This window comes from Leptodactylus fuscus, chromosome 4, assembly GCF_031893055.1.
Source record: "Leptodactylus fuscus isolate aLepFus1 chromosome 4, aLepFus1.hap2, whole genome shotgun sequence".
In the NCBI taxonomy this organism is placed as follows: Eukaryota; Metazoa; Chordata; class Amphibia; order Anura; family Leptodactylidae; genus Leptodactylus; species Leptodactylus fuscus.
Window position 1 is genome coordinate 94,636,123 of NC_134268.1, and position 20,109 is coordinate 94,656,231.

Consider the following 20,109-nt stretch of genomic DNA (forward strand, 5'->3'; position numbering starts at 1 on the left):
TGCCTGGATTCAAACCTAGTACAAATCAGTGCTAACCACTAAATCGTACATATCCATGGTGACAAATCCTCTTTATGAAAGAAAGAAAAATCTGCACACAATTCTTTTTCTATGGAGTTTCCCTTTAAGAAAAAAGGTGGTAGAGGAATATAGTTCCTGCTCCTCCAGAGGACTGGTTGGCTGCATTGTTCTTACTATACAGTAGGTGGCGCTGTGGGCTGCGTGTCTCTGTTGTTGAAGTTGCTGCAGGCCTGGCTGCCCGGCAGGTAATAATAGTTGTTGTCGTGGTCTGGGCTTCCTGGCGTTACAGGGGGGAGCTGACTCACTATACACTGGATATAGACAGGTGGGCACCGGTATACAGCAGCTCCTCCAGAACAAGCTCCTGACCTTCTGTGTATGTGGAGATCCTCGTGTGCACAGCTCGCCCGCTGAGCGTCACTTCCTGGCACAGTGTTGTGGCACAGTGTGTGTCATCTGTAGGGCACTCTGGTGGTATTACTGTAGGGTATGTGTGCTGCATTGTACCATCTGCCTGCCATGATCTCTATGCTCTTACGGCACACCATATGTAAACACACAGGCTGTTTACACGTCCCTAAGGCATAAGGAAGTTCGCCTCTTAAAGGGAACATTCTTTTAACCCCTGGTTGAAGCTGTGTGCTCCTTTAAAGGGGAGTTCTGTATTTGGGCACCTAAGAGTTAAATAAATATTCAACCTGTGGTCCATGAGACCTATTAACACAGATTGCGCTCCTTTACATGTCCATATAGGAAACTATAGGCTAAGGACATTAAGAGACGTAATACTGCAGTGCTTCTGCTGGAAATCTGAAACCAAAGCATCCGATGGGATTTCATTGTGGAAATGCTGCACATAGTCTGCAGATTGTCTTCTTTGTATTGTAAAAGGGTAGAAGTTCTCAGCATAAGTTATCATGCAGTAAACTATAAATCCGCTCCACGGGTCAGTTTTTGCTGCAGATTTTTTCAGCAATATGTGGGTGAGATTTACTAAAGTCTGATTCACTTTATAGTGACTGTAAAATGTGTTTTCCTCTGCAAGTGTTTGCACTCTGTGTCACCCCGGCCATAAGAAACTTCTACATGGCAACTCCCATTGTGCGACCAGTAATTGCCATGTCACCCTGTGATTCCTTCGTAATGTCAGTGAATGAAGTTTCATTGTGATCTCTGAGGATGTTGTGACTGCACAAAAAGATCAGACACTGCTGGCTTTATTTGTAAGGAGGCGTTCACATGTTAGTAGTGTGTGTTGCTAATATCTGTTACAAAATGTTAACGGACTCTACAGAACTGTCATAAATCCGTTAAAAATCCCATTGATTTCAGTGGAATTTGATTTGCTGTTTGCTTTCACGAAATCCGAAACACGTCCTTTGTCCATTCAAGATAATGGATTTATGACAGATGATAACATTGTCCATGGCTAACGGACAGGAATGGATGGTCATCTGTTTTAAAGGGACCCTATCGTACAAACGCTTTTTTTTTTTTTTCTTCTCATTAACACGTTGGAATAGCCTTAAGAAAGGCTATTCTTCTCCTACCTTTCGTTGTCTTCTCCGCGCTGCTGTTCTGTAGGAATCCCGGTTTTTGTCAGTATACAAATGAGTTCTCTTGCAGCACTAGGGGCGGGCCCCAGCGCTCAAACAGCACTGGGGGCGTCCCCAATGCTACGAGAGAATTCTCTCCAGTGCTGCCTCCATCTTCGTCAGCAGTGTCCTCTTCTTCCGGTGCAGGTTTCAGACTTCTAGGATGCGGGCCTTGGGCAGAGCAGACTGCGCATGCACACAGGCCACGAGAAAATGGCCGCTTACAATACTTTGTAAGTGGCCATTTTCTTGTAGCATGTGGGCCTGCGCAGTCTGCTCGGCCCGAGGCCTAGAAGTCTGAAACCTGTGCCGGAAGAAGAGGATGAAGAGGACGTTGCTGACGAAGATGGAGGCGGCGCTGGAGAGACTTCTCTCGTAACATTGGAGATGCCCCCAGTGCTGTTTGACCACTGGGGCCCACCTCCAGTGCTGCGAGAGAACTCTTTTGCATACCGACAAAAAAACAGGATTCCTACGGAACAGCGGCTCAGAGAAGACAACGAAAGGTAGGAAAACAATAGCCTTTCTTAAGGCTATTCCGATGTGTTAATGAGAAAAAACAGCGTATGTATGATAGGGTCCTTTTAACTGTCTATTATTACTGTCCATTTTTTTTCTGCGCAGTAGTAAAACAACGGACAATAACGTACATTAAGTGATGCTAACGTGTTCATTTTCTTTAACAAACACTGATGTACACCCGGGTGCACAGCTCGTTACCAGGCCGATGTCTGATTATTACGCTGTCACTGTTACGAGCTGTCACCTGTGTGTTCATCACATGACCAGGAACTGATTTGTATCCACTAGAAGTAACAGGATGAATGACAGCAAGCAGAGATTTAGAAAACTGTAAGGAATTGGTGCAGAGAGTATATTGGAAAACTGCATAACCTTTTTGTATGGCTTTGACTCAAGTCTTCCTACAATTCTTCTATGTGTCCTGGTATTTTTCCATTCTGAGACATTCTGAGCTACTACAGGTGGTGGAAAAAAAAATCTCTTCTGCATTCCTAGACCACGGGAAACAGAGAGCCTGCCGTTATTAATGTTACTTATGTCATGAACTTTTTATACCCCCTAATGTGAAATATCAAGCAAGACGAGGGTTCTGTGCCAAACAGGCTTCAGTCTGGGAAGTTGGTCAGTCAGAAGGGAGCTCCATTGTCAGCAAAATTGTGAATTCCATCCTCTGTGCTCACGTAGCACTTTGTAGAGGGTGATGCCTGGAATAGCACGTCTCCTGCCTCTCACTCACATCACACAGCCTCTGCTGGTGAGCTCTTTCTCCAATATTCAGGGCTTGACTTTTCTTGTGTTATGGTAAGATGCTGGGTGTAGAAAGTGTGTGACTATAGATAAAGAATTGTATTTATGCATATGTAATCCAGGCAGTGTGAGTATTATGTGCTAAATGAAGACCTCCCTCCAAATCTTACTAGCTTCTCTATATGACAATGCTCTACTTTGTGTGACTGATGGACATTGTTATGCTTTGTATTTCAGCTATTGTAGCTTCTCCCAATGACTTTATTTCCGGTGCACACTCGAAGGCTGGTAACCCAGGTTTATTGTGGGTTCAAATCTGGATCACATCAGAAGGGTATCAATTTGGATATGGCACGTCCAAGTTCTAGTAAGTTTTCCTGCAAAGTGACTTACAATATATCACTTTTGTCCATTGTCATCTTGTAATATGCACGTGGTTTTGTACATACATTGTGTGTATATATAGATATAGTTAAAAAAATTATAATATATATATTTATTATATCTTATGTCCTTACTGTAGGATACTAGAGTAAAGACAGCTTGCTGTAGAATCATAGTATTGTGCATAGCAATTTTGCGTACTATATTATTTTCCATTGTTTAATTATACGAGTCAGTGAAGTATGTCTTAAAGGGGTGAGTCCAATGTTTAATGTTCTCTCCTATTCATGCTGACTGATGGCGGTCCCGGAATTTCTGCTATCTATGGGATTGCTAGCCAAGGACAATTCAATGAAGAATGAATAGGGGGAATTTCAGACAAGGATAGGGACCAATGTTCTCATGATTTTCAGGTGTCTTTGAGACATCCCCCAATCCCCTATTGCCTAAGTGGAACAGTAGTCATACAGGTATATTGTTACACTATTCAGTCATAAGAGACTATATGATAGCTGAGTGCGTCACCTGTTGGAAGTGACATTGACATACAGTAATAGGTGGCCCTAGAGAGCCAGCGTTTGTCTTCCTGGATAAAAGCTAAATTGAAATTATGCTAAAATAACACCACAATTAAAATGGCCGTGTTATGCTGAATTAGGGGGCGTTCACACTACCGTCGGTGTCCGACAGGTAGTGTCCGCTCCTAGTGTCCGCTCAAAATCTGTCACGGACATTAGGAGCGGACACTAGCTGTGTCCGTGACACCTGTCATTCATTTCAAGAAGAACCCTGCATGCAGGGTTTTTCTGTCCGCTTGAGAAGTCGAACATCTTTACATGCGGACAGGGAAGGACGGGCACGGAGTGCAAAAGAACGCACCCGATGCCCATTGAAATGAATGACAGGTGTCACGGACACAGCTAGTGTCCGCTCCTAATGTCCGTGACAGATTTTGAGCGGACACTACCTGTCGGACACCAACGGTAGTGTGAACGCTCCCTTACCTATGAGGACAAGAGATGGTAGGTAACGCTGGGTTCAAACCAGCATTTGGCACTTCGTATTAGGTTTCCGCCTTCTGCCGGCAGAAGACGAAAACCTTTCATGCGATGAGCGCCGGTGAGTGTTTTGAGCTCTCTATGGCAAAACCGTTTTTTTTTTAAATCGGACACAGAGTACTGCATGTCCGACTGTGTCCGGTTAAAAAAAAAAAAACAGTTTCGCCGCGGAGAGCATAAAACGCTCACCGGCGCTCATGGCCGGACACTTTTCAAACCCATTCAAATGGGAGTCCCGGGCGCAGATGTGAACGAGCCCTAAGTCTTTTTCATTTAACACTCTGTAGCATTTGGAGATAGGTTTTTTTTGAATGGGGTACATAAAATTGGTCATGGTACATGCCCTGATACCCTGAATTGCATCTATGCAGAAGCTCCTATTGCTGCTAGGCATGCGGCTTAACACCATGGTTTATGTTCAGGCTGTTTATCAGCCTGACAGGATTTCTTTGGCTTTGCCCATGTCTGCACTAATACCAGAAGATCATGGAGAAGCACAACCTCCCTTCTTAGTTGCTCTGCCATCAGAAATCCTGTCAGGATTATACAAAGCCTGAACAGAAACCACTATCTTAAAGGGATTGTCCAGTTTCAGCAAATACATTTTGTCGTTTGTATAATGAAAATTTTAGAAAACTTGTACTGATTTTTATCCACTTGAAGTAAACAAAGAATGACAGCGAGCAGATCTAGAAAACTGTGAGGGAATGATGTAGAAATGAAATTGGAGAACTGTACAACTAAGATTTATATTTCTGAAACTGGACAACTACTTTAATCCATGTCCTTGACTCTAACCCCCCCCCCCCAGCAGGAGGGAATACATTTACATAGGTAACAGCAGAAGCGTTCATTTTTTTATCACAAACATACCCCTAGTAGCAAAATAAGGTCCTGTATTTTACTACAAGGAAGAAGTTACCCCACTGAAAAACATAATTAAGTGACCTGAAACTGTATTGAATGAAGTATTATTATGTATTGAGTGTTGTGAAGTATAAGATATAAACTAGCCACATCATTTTCTCTATGTATCAGATTTGGCAGAATTTCGAGACGCTTTTGCAAAGGCGAAGCATATAGCTGTGATAACAGGAGCTGGTGTCAGCGCAGAGAGTGGTGTGCCCACTTTCAGGGGTGCTGGAGGATATTGGAGGAAATGGCAAGCACAGGTGAGTGCTTATTAAACTGTCTTCTTCATCAACTACTTTTTTTTTCTATTAGTTCAGTTTCTTAAAAAACAATTTTTAAATATATGTTAGGTTTGACCTTTCAGTAGATCTCCTCCCTTGAGTCAGTGTAGGGGCCCATTCATACTTAGGAAAATCAAGAGGAATCCGTCTCACAATTGGCTGAGGATTCCGCAGTGTGAATGGACTCTGAAGGGGTAAAATTAATTAAAGCCAGTCAATGTTGTGTTTCTTTTAAAGTTTTCCATTCCAGTAGTGCCAGTTTTGCAAGTGACTACTGCACTCTGTCACTAGCATCAGTGTTGATGCCTGCATGTACAGCACAAAGACAAATGAAGCTAGGTTAGGACTGGCCCTCAGATGAATCTCCTGATGACTCCCCTGCTCACCCTGGCTTGGTACAATGCACTCACTGAACGTCATACATATACTGTTTGAACAGCATCTCATCCAGGTTATGTATCAGTATAATATACTGGGTAAATTATATACTGTAGATGTAGATTTTATATACTGTAGACAGATTGGGCAACTATGTGGAGAGTCAGTCCTTACTCCTTGGGCTCCATCTTTTCACTCACATTGTATGGACACCAATAACCAGTCATCCTCCAGTGTCTTCAACCTGCCTGACATCTGCTGCTGTGTAGGCCAATATTTTTGGCTCATGGATCTTATCTAGCCCTGCAAAAAAAGCGGGGGCAGGGAAGAAAGGTGTCACTGGTCATTTGGAATCTTGTGAAGTTTGTATAACACATCTGTGCCTTCTATAGACTCCCGTTCCACACAACAGTAAACAACTGTGTTGGTAGATGCCAAGTTGATTATGTGGTTGGATAACATTGCCATTGGATTACAGTTACTTGCCATTGGGTCCCTAGCTATAACCCATTTTGCCCTTATTATCTGCCCCTGCTGGTATGACCTAGAATAATTGTCCATAATCAAGCACTAGATTTCTGCCATCTCTTTGCAAAATGGCCAAATTCACTATTATTAGTTGTGATGTACAGGTGTAAGAGGACCGCTCACCAGCTTCACCAACTCCAACTCTTTGCATCTTTCAATACGTTTTGCTCCACTGATTCTGGTGCAGTTAGTTTTTTATCCCCTCCCTGAGCAGTCATATCTCTTGCTGTCTGCTTCACATGACCTGCTGAGGTTCAATCAAAGGCCTTAGCATTCCCTGACACCAGTCATTAAACAGCAAGGAGTCATGCTGGAGTCCAGGAGAGATGAGTAATTTTTTTTTTTTTTGTTTCATCACCTCCTCTGGGTCTCCACTTATTATACACTGGATTCTGAAGATACCCCACAGTATATTAGCAGTTCTGCTTTGAACTCATACTGTAAAAGAGTGTGACCTAAATAATTGCTATTACCATATATACTCGAGTATAAGCCGAGGCCCCTAATTTTACCACTAAAAACTGGGAAAACTTATTGACGCGAGTATAAGCCGAGGGGGGAAATGCAGCAGCTACTGGAAATTTAAAAAAAATCAAAATGGAGTTTTGGTGCAGTAGATGCTGGGGAAGGGGAGGGGGTGTTTTGGTTGTCTGTCTGCCCCTTCCCTGAGCTTGAGGACCCCTTCCCCCCCCCCCCCACTTGAAATTCAGCCTGGCTGAATATAGGGTGTCTGCAGTGCTCCTATTAACCCCTTCCTGATGGAATAGGAGCACTGCAGATACCCTATATTCAGCCTGGCTGTAGTCAGACTGAATGCCAAGTGTGGTAGGGGGGGTCTGCCCCTTTAAGCTCAAGAAAGGGGCAGACAGACAACCAAACCCTGAACCTCCATCATCATCAATCTAGTATTTATCCCCTATCCTCGGCTTATACTCTAGTATATACCGTACTCATAATCAAGGTAAAATATTTGATTAATCCGATTTGGGCTATAATACAACCCTACTAATTGGGCACGGTGGAGCTATGCATTATAAAAAGGTGTGTCTGATACTGTCAGCACTATGTGGGACACTCCCTGACTGGTAACACCCAATTTATTTATTTAATTTTTTTGTTGAGCAATGGTCCTTTTTTAACTGTAGAATGAAAATTTACAAAGAAAATTTTTACAGCAGTTTTGCTAACAAACAAGCAGAAATTGTGCAGGAATGCTGTACACGATTTTGTGTGGCACTTTTTCTACATTTTTTTTGTACCGTCACTTTTATTTGTTCATTATTATAGCACTTAGCGACACCTGAAGCTTTTGCCAGGAATCCATCTCGTGTATGGGAATTTTATCACTACCGCAGAGAAGTGATGCTCACAAAAAGTCCAAACCCAGCACACCTGGCAATCGCTGAATGTGAATCTCGGCTGAGCAAGCAAGGAAGGAAAGTAGTGGTGATAACACAGAATATTGATGAGCTGCATCGCAAGGCAGGAACACGCAATCTGTTTGAAATTCATGGTAAGATGACTATTACCTTCTCTGTAGATAGATCAATGATGCCGCACTCTCTCAAATTGCATGATGCCTTGTAAACCCCCTTGCAAACACAAGAAAATTGCGACAGCAGATCCCAATGTGATCAGGAGCTATCTACTGTGGCAATGTACAAGTACACTTCTTTCTTAGTCATCTTCAAATTTTGCGTGTACATTTGCATTTTTTAAAGATTGTTCTGGTTTGTTTTAGGTAGCCTGTTCAAGACCCGATGTAACACTTGTGGCAGTGTAAAAGAAAACTACAAGAGCCCTGTGTGCCCTGCTCTTGAAGGAAAGGGGTAACTGCACACTTTTTTACATTGGCAATTTATTAATTGATGATATTTGCTTCATAAATGCATGTACCTGTTGGATTGTCCTATATATGGTGATTTTTATTTATCCTACTTAAATAAGTTCTTTTGTCCTGTATTTAGTGCTCCTGACCCTGAGGTAGAAGATGCTGCTATCCCAGTAGAGAATCTACCACGGTGAGGAATTATGTGAAATAATGTTTCTGTATTCTTTGGTCACGTGCAGTTATTTCCTTTGTGACTATAGGAATCAGTCCTTTTTTCTAAATAAGTAGAGTAGACTTCCATGCTTAAAAATAATCATTTGAGCATACATTGTGAAATTCTTTGAGGACCTATCCCATCCTCATCGACGTGTGGTATTATATACTACTAGAAAGGGCAGACAGTGCACTGAATTCAGCGCACTGTTGGCTTTCCTGGTATGCGTCCCCGTGCTGGAGAGATTGGTGCTTTTAGTTGATTTTGGCACCAATATGTTCCCACTTTCAGATGGGTGGGCCTTACAGCCTAGCCTCATTTTTGGGCTGTGAGGAATGTCCTCCCTGACAATACAAGTATGTGAAGATGATACTAGGCTGTAAGGCCGCCCTTCTGACAGTGGGAAGATATCTGTGCTGAAGTAAACGGCACCAATATCTCCAGCAGCGGGATGCATGCTGGGAAAGCCAACTGTGCGCTGAATTCAGCTTACTAGTAGTTTATAATATCGCAAATTGATAAGGACATGAAAGGTCCTCTTTAAATCATGTAATGGAGAAATTTCCCCTAGTCAAAGAATCACTGGCGGTCTGACCACTGGGTCCTCTAACGATCAAGAGTCCCCCAGCCATCACCCTCTGAAAAAAGCACTAGTACGTTTGTGTGACTGGTTCTCCATTCACTGCTATGGGGCTGGCAGGACAGCAGGCTCTGGCAGCCTCTTATAAGTGAATGCAGCGATGGTCATACAAGTACATTGGTCCTTCATTCACAGAGTACAGGGGGAATTTTAGTCCCCAGTTCTCCTGATTGCTGAGGGAATCAGTGTTTGGACCCCTGTAATGGGATAACACCTTTAATATAAAGGAATAATTGCATTGAATTTATCGATCTATTACCGTATTTTTTGGACTATAAGACGCACTTTTTTTCCCCCAAATTTGGGGGGAAAAGAAGGGTGCGTCTTATAGTCCGAATGTGGCGCCTGGCATCCACTCTAATAGAGAGGCGGATGCCGGCAAGGGATAGACGCCAGGGCCTAAGACATCGCTGCGCTCCTGTGCCCTGCATGAAGCCAGCAGCGGCGGGGGGACAGAGGAGCGGAATAGCATCGCCGCTGCTGGCTTCATGCAGGGCAGAGGAGCGTAGCGATGTCTCAGGCCCCGGCACCTGTGCCAGCGTCTATCCCTCGCCGGCATCCGCCTCTCTAGTACAGTGGATGCCGGGTCAGTATCAGTGGCCCCTTCTCCCCCCGGGGCCGGTCCCCACCGGCCCCATACCTGTAAAGTTGCAGGCCGGCTCCTGCGCGGCGATATCGCAGGAGCCGACCTGTTTTGGTGACAGCAGGGAGCCTAATGAGGCTCCCAGGCCTGTCACTGCTATATTAGTATTGCGGCTGGGTCTATGACCAGCCGTAATACTAATATACAGAATGGCCCATAGACGGCAATACAGTTGTATTGCCGTCTATGGGACTTGCAATCAAGTGACCGCAGGTTCAAGCCCCCGGGGGGGAATAAAATAGTAAAAAAAAAAAAAAAAGCTTTAAAAATATGAAATAAATAAAAGTTCTAAATCACCTCCTGTCCCTAGAATATATATATATAAAAGTAGAAAATCATATATCATAAACCACCAGGCTTTTTTTCAATACAAGGTGATCTAAGCAATAGATATTCCCCAAAATGGTATAACTAAAAAGTACTTCTGGCCCCGCAAAAAAAACACTCTATGCGTCCCCGTACAGCTGCAGGGTCACCTGTCAATGTGGCCTTGCAGCTGTTGCAAAACTACAACTCCCATATATTAAATATTTTACCATTTTTTGCTTCAAAAATTTTTTTCCCTATTTTTCTCCTCTAAAACCTAGGTGCGTCTTATAGTCCGAAAAATACGGTATCTGCCACATTGGGTTTAAATTAAAGGGATTCAAGATGCAGTAACAATTCTAGTTTAGGTTAAAAGGATTATATTATTAAAAAACATGTTTTAAACTAAAAGCATGTAGAAGTAGCCTTTATAAAGGCTATTCAACTTTTACCTTGAAGGTCTGCACCACCGTTTTTGAATTAATCTTCATTGTGCTCAGAAAGCAGAGGGGGCATTCCCCCTGTGCTCTGAACACCGTGTTGTCAGCCATTCCAGCATCGCCTTTCTTCTGCTCTGTAGGCCATTCTCCTCCTCTTCTTTACAGGAGACTACCACAAAATGGTCGATGGATATACGCAGTCGGCTGTTCTGTCGGCCATTTTGTGGTGATCTTCTGTAAGAAGAGGAGCCCCTGTGCTTTCTGAGCAGAATGATGAAAAATTAAAAACGGTGGTGCGAACCTTCAAGATAAAGGTAAGTGCTTTTAGTTTAAAACATTGTTTATTTGTTTTGTTTTTTTAATGATAGAATCCCTTTAATCAACCAAGTGTGAAGGAAGCCTAGTGGTAGTATAACTGAGAGCACCTATGATAGTCTTTCCTGTCAACAAAACAGGTGGCATATCAATGGTGGCATGGAAGTTGAAACCCCACCGATCACAAATTGATGGCAATTTCTAGCAATAACCGATTATACTGACTTTGTCCTTTTATCAGTTTTGACATAAAGTTATCATAAGAGGAGGTATTAGTAAGTAATAGTAAGACAGAATACTGTAAGCATAGACCAGAAAGTCTAAAGATGTGAGATTTATCAAACCTGGCAGGTTCACTGGAAAAGTATCGAAAATACTTAGTGTATCCACAATATGTGCACCAACATATTCACACGTGTAATTTGATGATAATTTTCCATTTTATATGCAGATGTGAAGAGCATGGCTGCAATGGCCTCTTACGACCTAATGTGGTATGGTTTGGGGAGACCTTAGACTCAAATGTTCTAGGAGAGGTGGAAAAAGAGTTGGAAATATGTGACTTATGTTTGGTGGTAAGTATTTCAGCAGCTAAAAAAACCCCAAAACAACCCATGCCGTACAGCTGCAAAGTAAAAGCATATGTTGCGTAACGCACAAATATATGTTGGAGTAAATGGATAACTGTAAATACAACTGTCTTGGTGAATCTCTGCTTGAGCATCTACTCCTTCCATTAAATTCATTCACTGACTGTGCTACTATTTCTGTAATTGAAACAGAAGCTAGAGGACAGTTGATTCTGACATTATTGTTACGATCCGGCTTTTTCAGATATGTATATCACGTGCAGCCTTTTTCATAGAATAACGGTATTTTCTGTCTGACTTATTGATTGCCCATTCCATGTACCCCTCTGTAGGTTGGAACATCTTCTGTTGTCTATCCTGCTGCCATGTTTGCACCACAAGTGGCAGCAAGAGGGGTACCTGTAGCAGAGTTCAACATGGAAAGCACCCCAGCAACTATGGGTTTCACGTAAGTAATATATACTTTCAAAAGAAATTGTTTCATAGTTTCTGTGGTGTACAAGCCAAAGCGCTAGCCTGAGCATCCCCTACAAACAGCTGACTGATTCTAGTATGGGAAATGTTGAAAAGATTTCTTGATGTATACCTTTGATAAAAGGCTTCAATATATTCTGATGTATAGGCATGCAAAATGATAAGTTTCTAATATACCATGCAGTAAACGTTTACTTTTATATGGAATAGTATTGTTTAATACAATATTCCATAGTGCCAAGAAAAAGGCAGTCAATGTATGGGACCTGTGCCCAAAAGACACTATTTTAGCATATGCTGGGTAAATGAGCACAGTGGCCCCAGCGATGGGAGTCTGGACTTGAATCCGACCAAAGACAACATCTGCATGGAGTTTGCAAATGTTTTAGGCAGACACTGCAAAATAATATTTTTTTCAAAAATAGAAGTGTTAATAGTTAATTTCTGTCAATTAACAAAATATAAAGTGCATGAACAAAGGAGAAATCTAAGTCACATCAATATTTACCTTTTGCCTTCGAAACAGCATCACTTTTTCTAGATATACTTGCACACAATTCTTGACAACAGGGAGGTTGTTCCAAACATCTTGGAGAACTGACCAAGTGTAGGTTTGCTCTAATCTTTGTCATCACCATTTCCAGGACTCCTACTTCAAATGGTCACAACTAAAATTCTTTATCTCTTTTATTTTTTAAAGCATTACTTACCGTATATACTCTAGTATAAGCCGACTTTTTCAGCACATTTTTCATGCTGAAAAAGCTCTCCTCGGCTTATACACGAGTCAGGGTCCACGGAGCACAGAAAACTGGAAGAGGAAGGTCCTTTAGTGCTACTGCTCTGTGATTGGCTTGTCATGAGGTCACGTGACTGTGATGTCATCAAAGGTCCTGTAGCCACTGGTATGTAACATCTGCAGATAAGGTTGAGTCTAAATCCTAGTAGCTCCGCCCACACCGGAGTCCGATCACATGTCATGACGTCATCAGAGGTCCTTTAGCACACTAGGATTTAGCATCTACCCTGCAGATGAGTGGCCAGGATTCATTGTGTCTTATGGAAGATGTCTATTGTATGGAGGAGAGGAAGCTACAGTAAAGTGACACACACAGGGACCTTCCTTTAGTTACTCTACCTATTAATGTCAGGCATTTGGGGTTATTAATGTAGTTTCAGTAACTCCATGTGCCTCACATCAATAGCAGTTAACCCCATCATATTCCTCATATTAACTCCTGTGTGCCCCATATAAGGGTTACGAATATGTAAGACACATGGGGGTACTAATGAAGGACCTTAATTATGAAGATACCTAATTATTACCTCCATATGTCCCACATATCAGTAACTCTTAAGTGAGGCACACAGGGGGTTAATGTGAGGGACATGATGGGGTTAACTGCTATTACTATGAGGCACATGGAGTTACTAAGCTGCAATGCACATGACCAGACTTTTTATCGGCAATGGTGGATTTCCCCCCTTCGGCTTGTACTCGAATCAATAAGTTTTCCCAGTTTTTTGTGATAAAATTAGGGGTCTCTGCTTATATTAGAGTCGGCTTATACTCAAGTATATACGGTACTTTGTAGCATTTTTCCCACACCTGTCTAAAACTTTTTCGCATGTCTACTTCACTTGTCTAGGTTTCCTCCACGTAATACATTTTATCGCACATTATAAAGTTATACTGATAGGAAATTCATCACTCATTGTCCCATGTAGGATAATTTGAGTATCTGTAAAACGCTGGAGTATATTAACTGTAGAAATAAATAAGAGGGCCAATATATAGGTTTAGCATATTACCAGGATCTGATGTGAACAATATAGCTACAGATCCCTGGGAGATCAGCAGGTTTTACCTGTCATTGTGTTGCCATGCTTTACAATGGTGTTGTGCTTTTTAGGCTGTTAAATAGCTTGACACGCATGCCTTGTCCAAATCTCATAGATTACTGTATATGGATTATGGAAATGAAAACGAAATCAATATTTATTTATTTTGCCTCCTTAGGTTTCACTTTCAGGGACCCTGTGGGACAACTTTGCCTCCTGCGCTTGCTCGACATGAAACAGAGATCATTTCTTGAATATGTTACTCTGCAAAATAAAATGGTTGAAGTATTCAGTGTGCAAACACATTGGGACTGCAAAGTGGCAAAATCTTCTCGATTAACTTGCCCATTTGGCTGCTCTTTTTTTTTTTTTTTTTTTTTTGTTTTCAGGGTATCGTCCAGTACTATGGTCATTATTATGCACCAAAACCCATATTTCATAATTGAATGTACAAAATTACAGTCCTAGATGTTGTTCAAGGGTTAATCCAGTGGGAGCCTTCTGTATATGACTGATTGAATGTGTGTTAGATCTTTGTTAGCAATACAAAGTTGATACCATTGATGATCACGTTCTCTGTAACTACATGGTATATGTTATACAGAAATGGTGGTGAATTTGACACATGCACTGATTCTTGGGGCACATCATGCAGCATTTATTGTATGTGTATTTCTGGTTACAGATTATTTTGTATATATGCCATTTTGTTTCTGCTGTATTATCTTTTACCACCATGTCATTTAACTGTTACAAATGAAATGTCAGCCAATACGTGGAAGCCAATAAGAAAGAATTTTTACTACAGCTGATAAATGATTTGAGTCTAATAAACCTTAACTGAAAATATGTCTTGCAAGTCATCTTGATGTTTCTTTTTTTTTTTTTTTTTTTTTAAATACTGATGTTGAACTCTTATATGTCTACATGTCACTTTACCTTTTTTTTTTTTTTTTTTTAAACCTTTATTGAAGTTTCAAAGTTTTCAAAAAGCATGAAACACATGTAATCTAGCTACAGTTTGAGGGTATATCATATTAATACAGATATATTGATACTGTGTACTGTACTGTACAATTGATAGTGAACCAGATTTTCCAGATGGTTCCAAGATGTGTGCTTAAACTTCACCATCAAGTCTGCTATTTTTTGGTGCATGCAAGATGCTTTTTAATTGTCTCCATTTAGGAAAGAAATTTAATTTATTATTCATTTATTATGCTTTACTTGTATAGCGCCATCATATTCCGCAGCGCTTCGCAGATATTGTCAGCCACTGTCCCATATAGGGCTCACAATCTACATTCCCTATCAGTATGTCTTTGGTGTGTGGGAGGAAACTGGAGTACCCGGAGGAAACCCATGCAAACACGGGGAGAACGTACAAACTCCTTGCAGATGTTGCGCTTTTCAGGATTTGAACTCAGGACTCCAGCGCTGCAAGGTTGCAGTGCTACCCACTGAGCCACCGGTGTCCACACCTTTCTGCCTCTTAACAACATACAGTGCTTTATTTGTTAAGCCACTTCTTGTTTTGCAGCACATCAGTTCTTTATGTGTTATAGGAAGCAGCAATCAGGAGGCCGTTGTTTGGCCTCCTGGCTGCCATGCCAAACCCTTGGACCCTGTGATCTTTTTGCGGGGTATTTGAAGGGTGGCAGTTTCCCTTGGATGCTGTGATTGAGGGGTTAACCAGAGTATCTTTTAACTATGGGAAGAGGTTAATAAATCCCACTTGTTTGGGTCAGATGTGCTAGGCAATATATTTGCTACAAGATCTGCAAGCATTTTAGATACCAATTTGAGGTTTTCATTTATTAATATACACTGCTCAAAAAACAAAGTGAACACTTTAACACCTCCTAGATCTGAATGGATGAAATATTCTCATTGAATACTTTGTTCTGTACAATATTGAATGTGATGACAACAAAATCACATAAATATCATCAATGGACTTCAAATGTATTAACCAATGGAGGCCTGGATTTGGAGTCCCAAAATTAAAGTGGAAAAACACACGACAGGCTGATCCAACTTTGATGTAATGTCCTCAAAACATGTCAAAATGAGGCTCAGTAGTGAGTGTGGCCTCCACGTGTCTGTATGACCTTACTACAATGCCTGGGCATACTCCTGATGAGGTTGTAGATGATCTCCTGAGGGATCTTCTCCCAGACCTGGACTAAATCTTCTGCCAACTCCTGGACAGTCTGTGGTGCAACATGACGCTGGTGGATGGAGCAAGACCTAATGTCCCAGATGTGCTCAATCGGATTCAGTGCCTCCTATATAATATACTGGTTCCACACTACAGCCATTTTTAGATTTTTACTCCCCACCTTCCAAAAGCCATTAGTTATATATTTTTCTGATCACCAAACCATATGAAATTCTTAATTTTTGCAGAACAAACCTTAATTTGTAATATTATTCAATATAATTTAATAATCTGTTGTGCCTAGGTCAGCTTTGACAGAGGCTTTAGGTGGGTTGATGCCCAGAATCACTGCAGTCACTGATCACAGGCACTGCCGCCAGGACTTCACTGTATAATACAGGGGAGAGCCAGCAGCAATGGGGGCCGCTCTGCTGCTGACACTGACTTGTGTTGTTATAGTATGGCGAATGTTGGGAAAGACCTTAAGGAGTAAGTGGTAAGCTGCATGCATTTTATTCACCCAATCACTAACATCACGAGGGAGATGTCAATTACGCACAAGAGCAGAATGACTAGGCTGAAGCTGCTCCCCATCCACTGTGACTACTTAGATTAATTTACATATGACTTTTCATGTATTCAAACCAGGGACATAACTACCGGGGTGGAAGTGGTAGTGGCTGCCCAGGACATTAGGGGGCCCGGATGTCTTTTTAATTGTTACCTGCTGGAGTAACACCAGCAGGTAAGGGGCCCTATTTAATAACCGATCATTGCTCCTGCTCGCCTTGGGGCCCCGCCATTCCTAGTTACGCCATTGATTCAAACATATTATATATAATATTACATATAACTTCACTTTGCTTGATACTGCACGTGATGGGGTCTTTAAAAGGAACGTGACACAAGGAACTGACCTATTTTTGACCTAAACTTTTATGTTAAACATTTCAGAATAAATTTTGATATAGAATGGAACGATTTCTATACCGAGTTCCTTCAGAAACTGTGTGCAAGTGTACCTAGAACTGATGCTCTGTTGTAGGCAATGGGTAGTATTTTACCCCATCAAATGATAGTTAGCCAGCCAATTCCCTGTGTCCCCCAGTCGCTGTCCCTCCATCCTACCCTTTCAGTGCCTATTTTTGGATATTTCTTCTACCTGTGCTGACTCCCTATTAATAAAGTATGTTTACCTGTAGTCCATCACTGATCATGCGCTGAATGGTGGTTTGCTCTTATACACACACTGAGCCCTGACTGACACTATGGTAGAGTCTAAATCCTAGTGGGCTAAAGGACCTGGTCCTTCTATCCACTAGCTTTTAGCCTGCTCTATATAAGAAAGCTAAATTCTAGTGAGTAGAGGGACCAGGTCCTTTAGCCCACTAGCATTTAGCCTGTTTTATATAAGAAAGCTAAATCCTATTTGGCAAAAAGACATATAATATGTGCAGAAATCTATTTTTTTTTTTTTTTTTTTTTTTTTTTTAAATTTAACCACTTCCGGACCGCCCATAGACTATATACGTCCGGGAAGTGGTTGTCTAGTTCTGACAGGACGTACCTGTACGTCAACCAGAACACAGCAGCTGCACGGAGATCGTGTAGCTGCTTTCACTAGGAGCCGGCTGTAACTTCAGCCGGAGCTCCTAGAGAGAAGACAGGGCAGATTTATTACCTCCCCTGCCTTCTCCATCCATGTGTATACAGCGCTCAATGAGCGCTGTATACACGGCTATGGACGCAGCCATAAATCAGCTGCCCTCTGACCCGGCAGACACGTGATCCGCCGGGCTCAGTGTCCTGCCAGAGCTGCTGGGTCCTACAGGACTCAGATCAGCTCTGCATACTGTGTATACAGTGTGCAGGAGTCTGTATTCCTCCTGTAACTGAGGTTAAATGTACCAGCCCCAGTTATAGGAGAAATCAGCCTCAAGTACAAAAAAAAAAAGTGATCAGATGTCCCCAAAGGTCTCTTATCACCTTATGGGGACACAATCTGAAAAAAATAAAAATATAATATAAAAGTTTTAAAAAAATGTAAATAAAATAATAATAAAAAAATAAATAATACGCTAATAAAACACCGTTATAAAAGGTTATAGCCCCGCCGCCGCCGACACCATACAAAATAAAAATTACCGTAACGGAGAGGAAAAACTATTTTATAAAGTTTTTCAGTGACACTTTGTGTTATTAAATTAAAAAAAAATTATAAATTGAAAACCAGACACAAGTTCCCTCCTATTTTGTTTATATTTTCCTGGATATAAAATTTTTTTAAACACATTTGAAAATAAAAATAACATAAACCACCTATGTGTCCCCGAAAAAAGACGCAAAAATTAGTTGACTAAGACATACGAGAAAAATTTTACAGACCTCAAAACCGCACATACATAATAAACCTAAAATGTGTCTGGTCCTGGACCACAAATTGGCCCGGTACTGAAGTGGTTAAATATAAAAATGTTTTATTTTCATTTATTTATATTTTTTGATAGCGCCAATGTATTCCAACACATTTTTCAGGTTCTTGGCCCATTTTATTGATGCCTTATCTGATCAATTTATATTCCATGGGGCTTTCATCAGCAGTTTGGAGCTGCAGTGACGTTCGCGGAAACTGTTTCCAATTTATTGGTCCTATGACGCATGACCGCATGACTTGATCGCAACTCGGTCCCAGTTGGGCGGAGAATTGATCATATGCGCCGACATTGAGCTCCCGTCTATGTGGTTCCGGTCTCTATTACCTAACCCTTTACAGCTGGATTTGATTGACGTACCAAATTTATATGCCGGCATATATATACCAGGCCCGTATACCCCCTGCAACATCCCCCTGACGAAGGCCTCTGTTCCGAAACGCGTTGGGATATTGAAGCATAGGGACCGCCCCCCAGGCTGTCTGCACTACGCTATCCACATGGGTAAGCTCTGAGCCATTTTTCCGTTCTATATTCACATTCCGTTATGGATACTTACCTGTACTGATATGGTCATCTTGGAACATGGTTCATGTTCTATGTGGGAGGTACTTGATGATTTTTACGTAGTTATTTACTCTATGCACTGTAGTTATCCTGTTTGTACACAGTTATTGACTATTTGCATATACTGCCATCTATTATTACGCTATGCTTCCACATGTTGTGCAGCAACCTTCGGGGACCTGATTTCATCTGGTACCCTATTCTTCAATTTTTTTCTCCTTGTACTTGCAGATTTTCCTCTTTATGTGTGTCCATATATTATTTATTTTTTTGATATTTAATAAAATTCTCATTGGTACGAAATTGTTATATACTTTCGTGGTTTATATTATAGAGAGGTGTCATACTTACCTTGTTGTTCTGTCAAGTTGACTACAACAGTATTAGCGAGACTGCTGAGAGAGAGACGGGGGAGTGAGGAGAAGGTCAGTGTAATGTGTGTACACATTGAGGTGGAACATGAAACTGGGGCAGATGAAGGAGAGGATGGTATGACACTGGGGGCAGAGATGGAGGGACATGAATCTGGGGGCAGAGATGTGGGGACATGAATTTGGGGGCAGAGATGGGGGGACATGAATCTGGGGGCAGAGATGGAGGGACATGAATCTGGGGACAGAGATGGAGGGGACATGAAGCGTCGAAACGCGTAGCCTATCATTTTATCTTCTGTCATTGGTACCAATAAAGTGACATTACCGATTAACCCTTGGACTCACTCTTCACTCAGTAGCGCTCCCACTATTCCTGATTTTTACCCCATTTGTATTCTATGTTTGTTCACCACCCTTTGGATGGTGCCTGGGAGGAGCTGCAACTGATAGAGCATTAACTTTTTCAACATACGGGTGCTAGTACTTTTTATATTTTTAACCTAGATTTTGCATGTAGGGGTGTGTAAAATACCCAATATTTGGGTGAAACTTGTGATCACATGTTTAGTGGCCTTAAGAGATAGGTCTCATAATGTAACATGATAGGAAGAGCCAGCTTCTTATGAAAACGTTATGAAGGTTTATTAATGTCGTCAAGGAAAAACAGGAACAGGGAAAACTTCCAGAATAACAGAAATATCAGTCAATGTCTCATTAGCTTACATCAGAGAAGCTCATACTTAGGTTTCTTCATCTGGATATCTTGTAGAGTTACCGCTTGGTTCATGCTTGATCATCTAGTTGATGGACTCTGGGATGGTCACGACGTCTTGTCCAGTATAACAGAGAGAGAT

General features: G+C 41.6%; 1 protein-coding gene across 3 annotated transcripts; it reads left to right on the forward strand.

Annotated features, from left to right (window-relative positions):
* Window positions 1-204: 204 nt before the first annotated feature.
* Window positions 205-14,570, forward strand: SIRT5 (sirtuin 5). 3 transcript variants are annotated; one of them, XM_075270851.1, is made up of 9 exons: window positions 205-266; window positions 3,123-3,252; window positions 5,366-5,499; window positions 7,714-7,939; window positions 8,168-8,255; window positions 8,394-8,447; window positions 11,267-11,390; window positions 11,738-11,853; window positions 13,900-14,570. In XM_075270851.1, exons 2-9 carry the CDS (start codon window positions 3,141-3,143, stop codon window positions 13,973-13,975), a joined length of 930 nt encoding a protein of 309 aa, XP_075126952.1. In that variant the 5' UTR covers window positions 205-266; window positions 3,123-3,140; the 3' UTR covers window positions 13,976-14,570. The 3 variants fall into 3 exon arrangements, with proteins under 3 accessions (XP_075126952.1, XP_075126953.1, XP_075126954.1); XM_075270852.1 differs by having other exon boundaries at window positions 261-346; XM_075270853.1 differs by lacking the exon at window positions 205-266 and adding an exon at window positions 2,729-2,892.
* The last annotated feature ends 5,539 nt before the right edge of the window (window positions 14,571-20,109 follow it).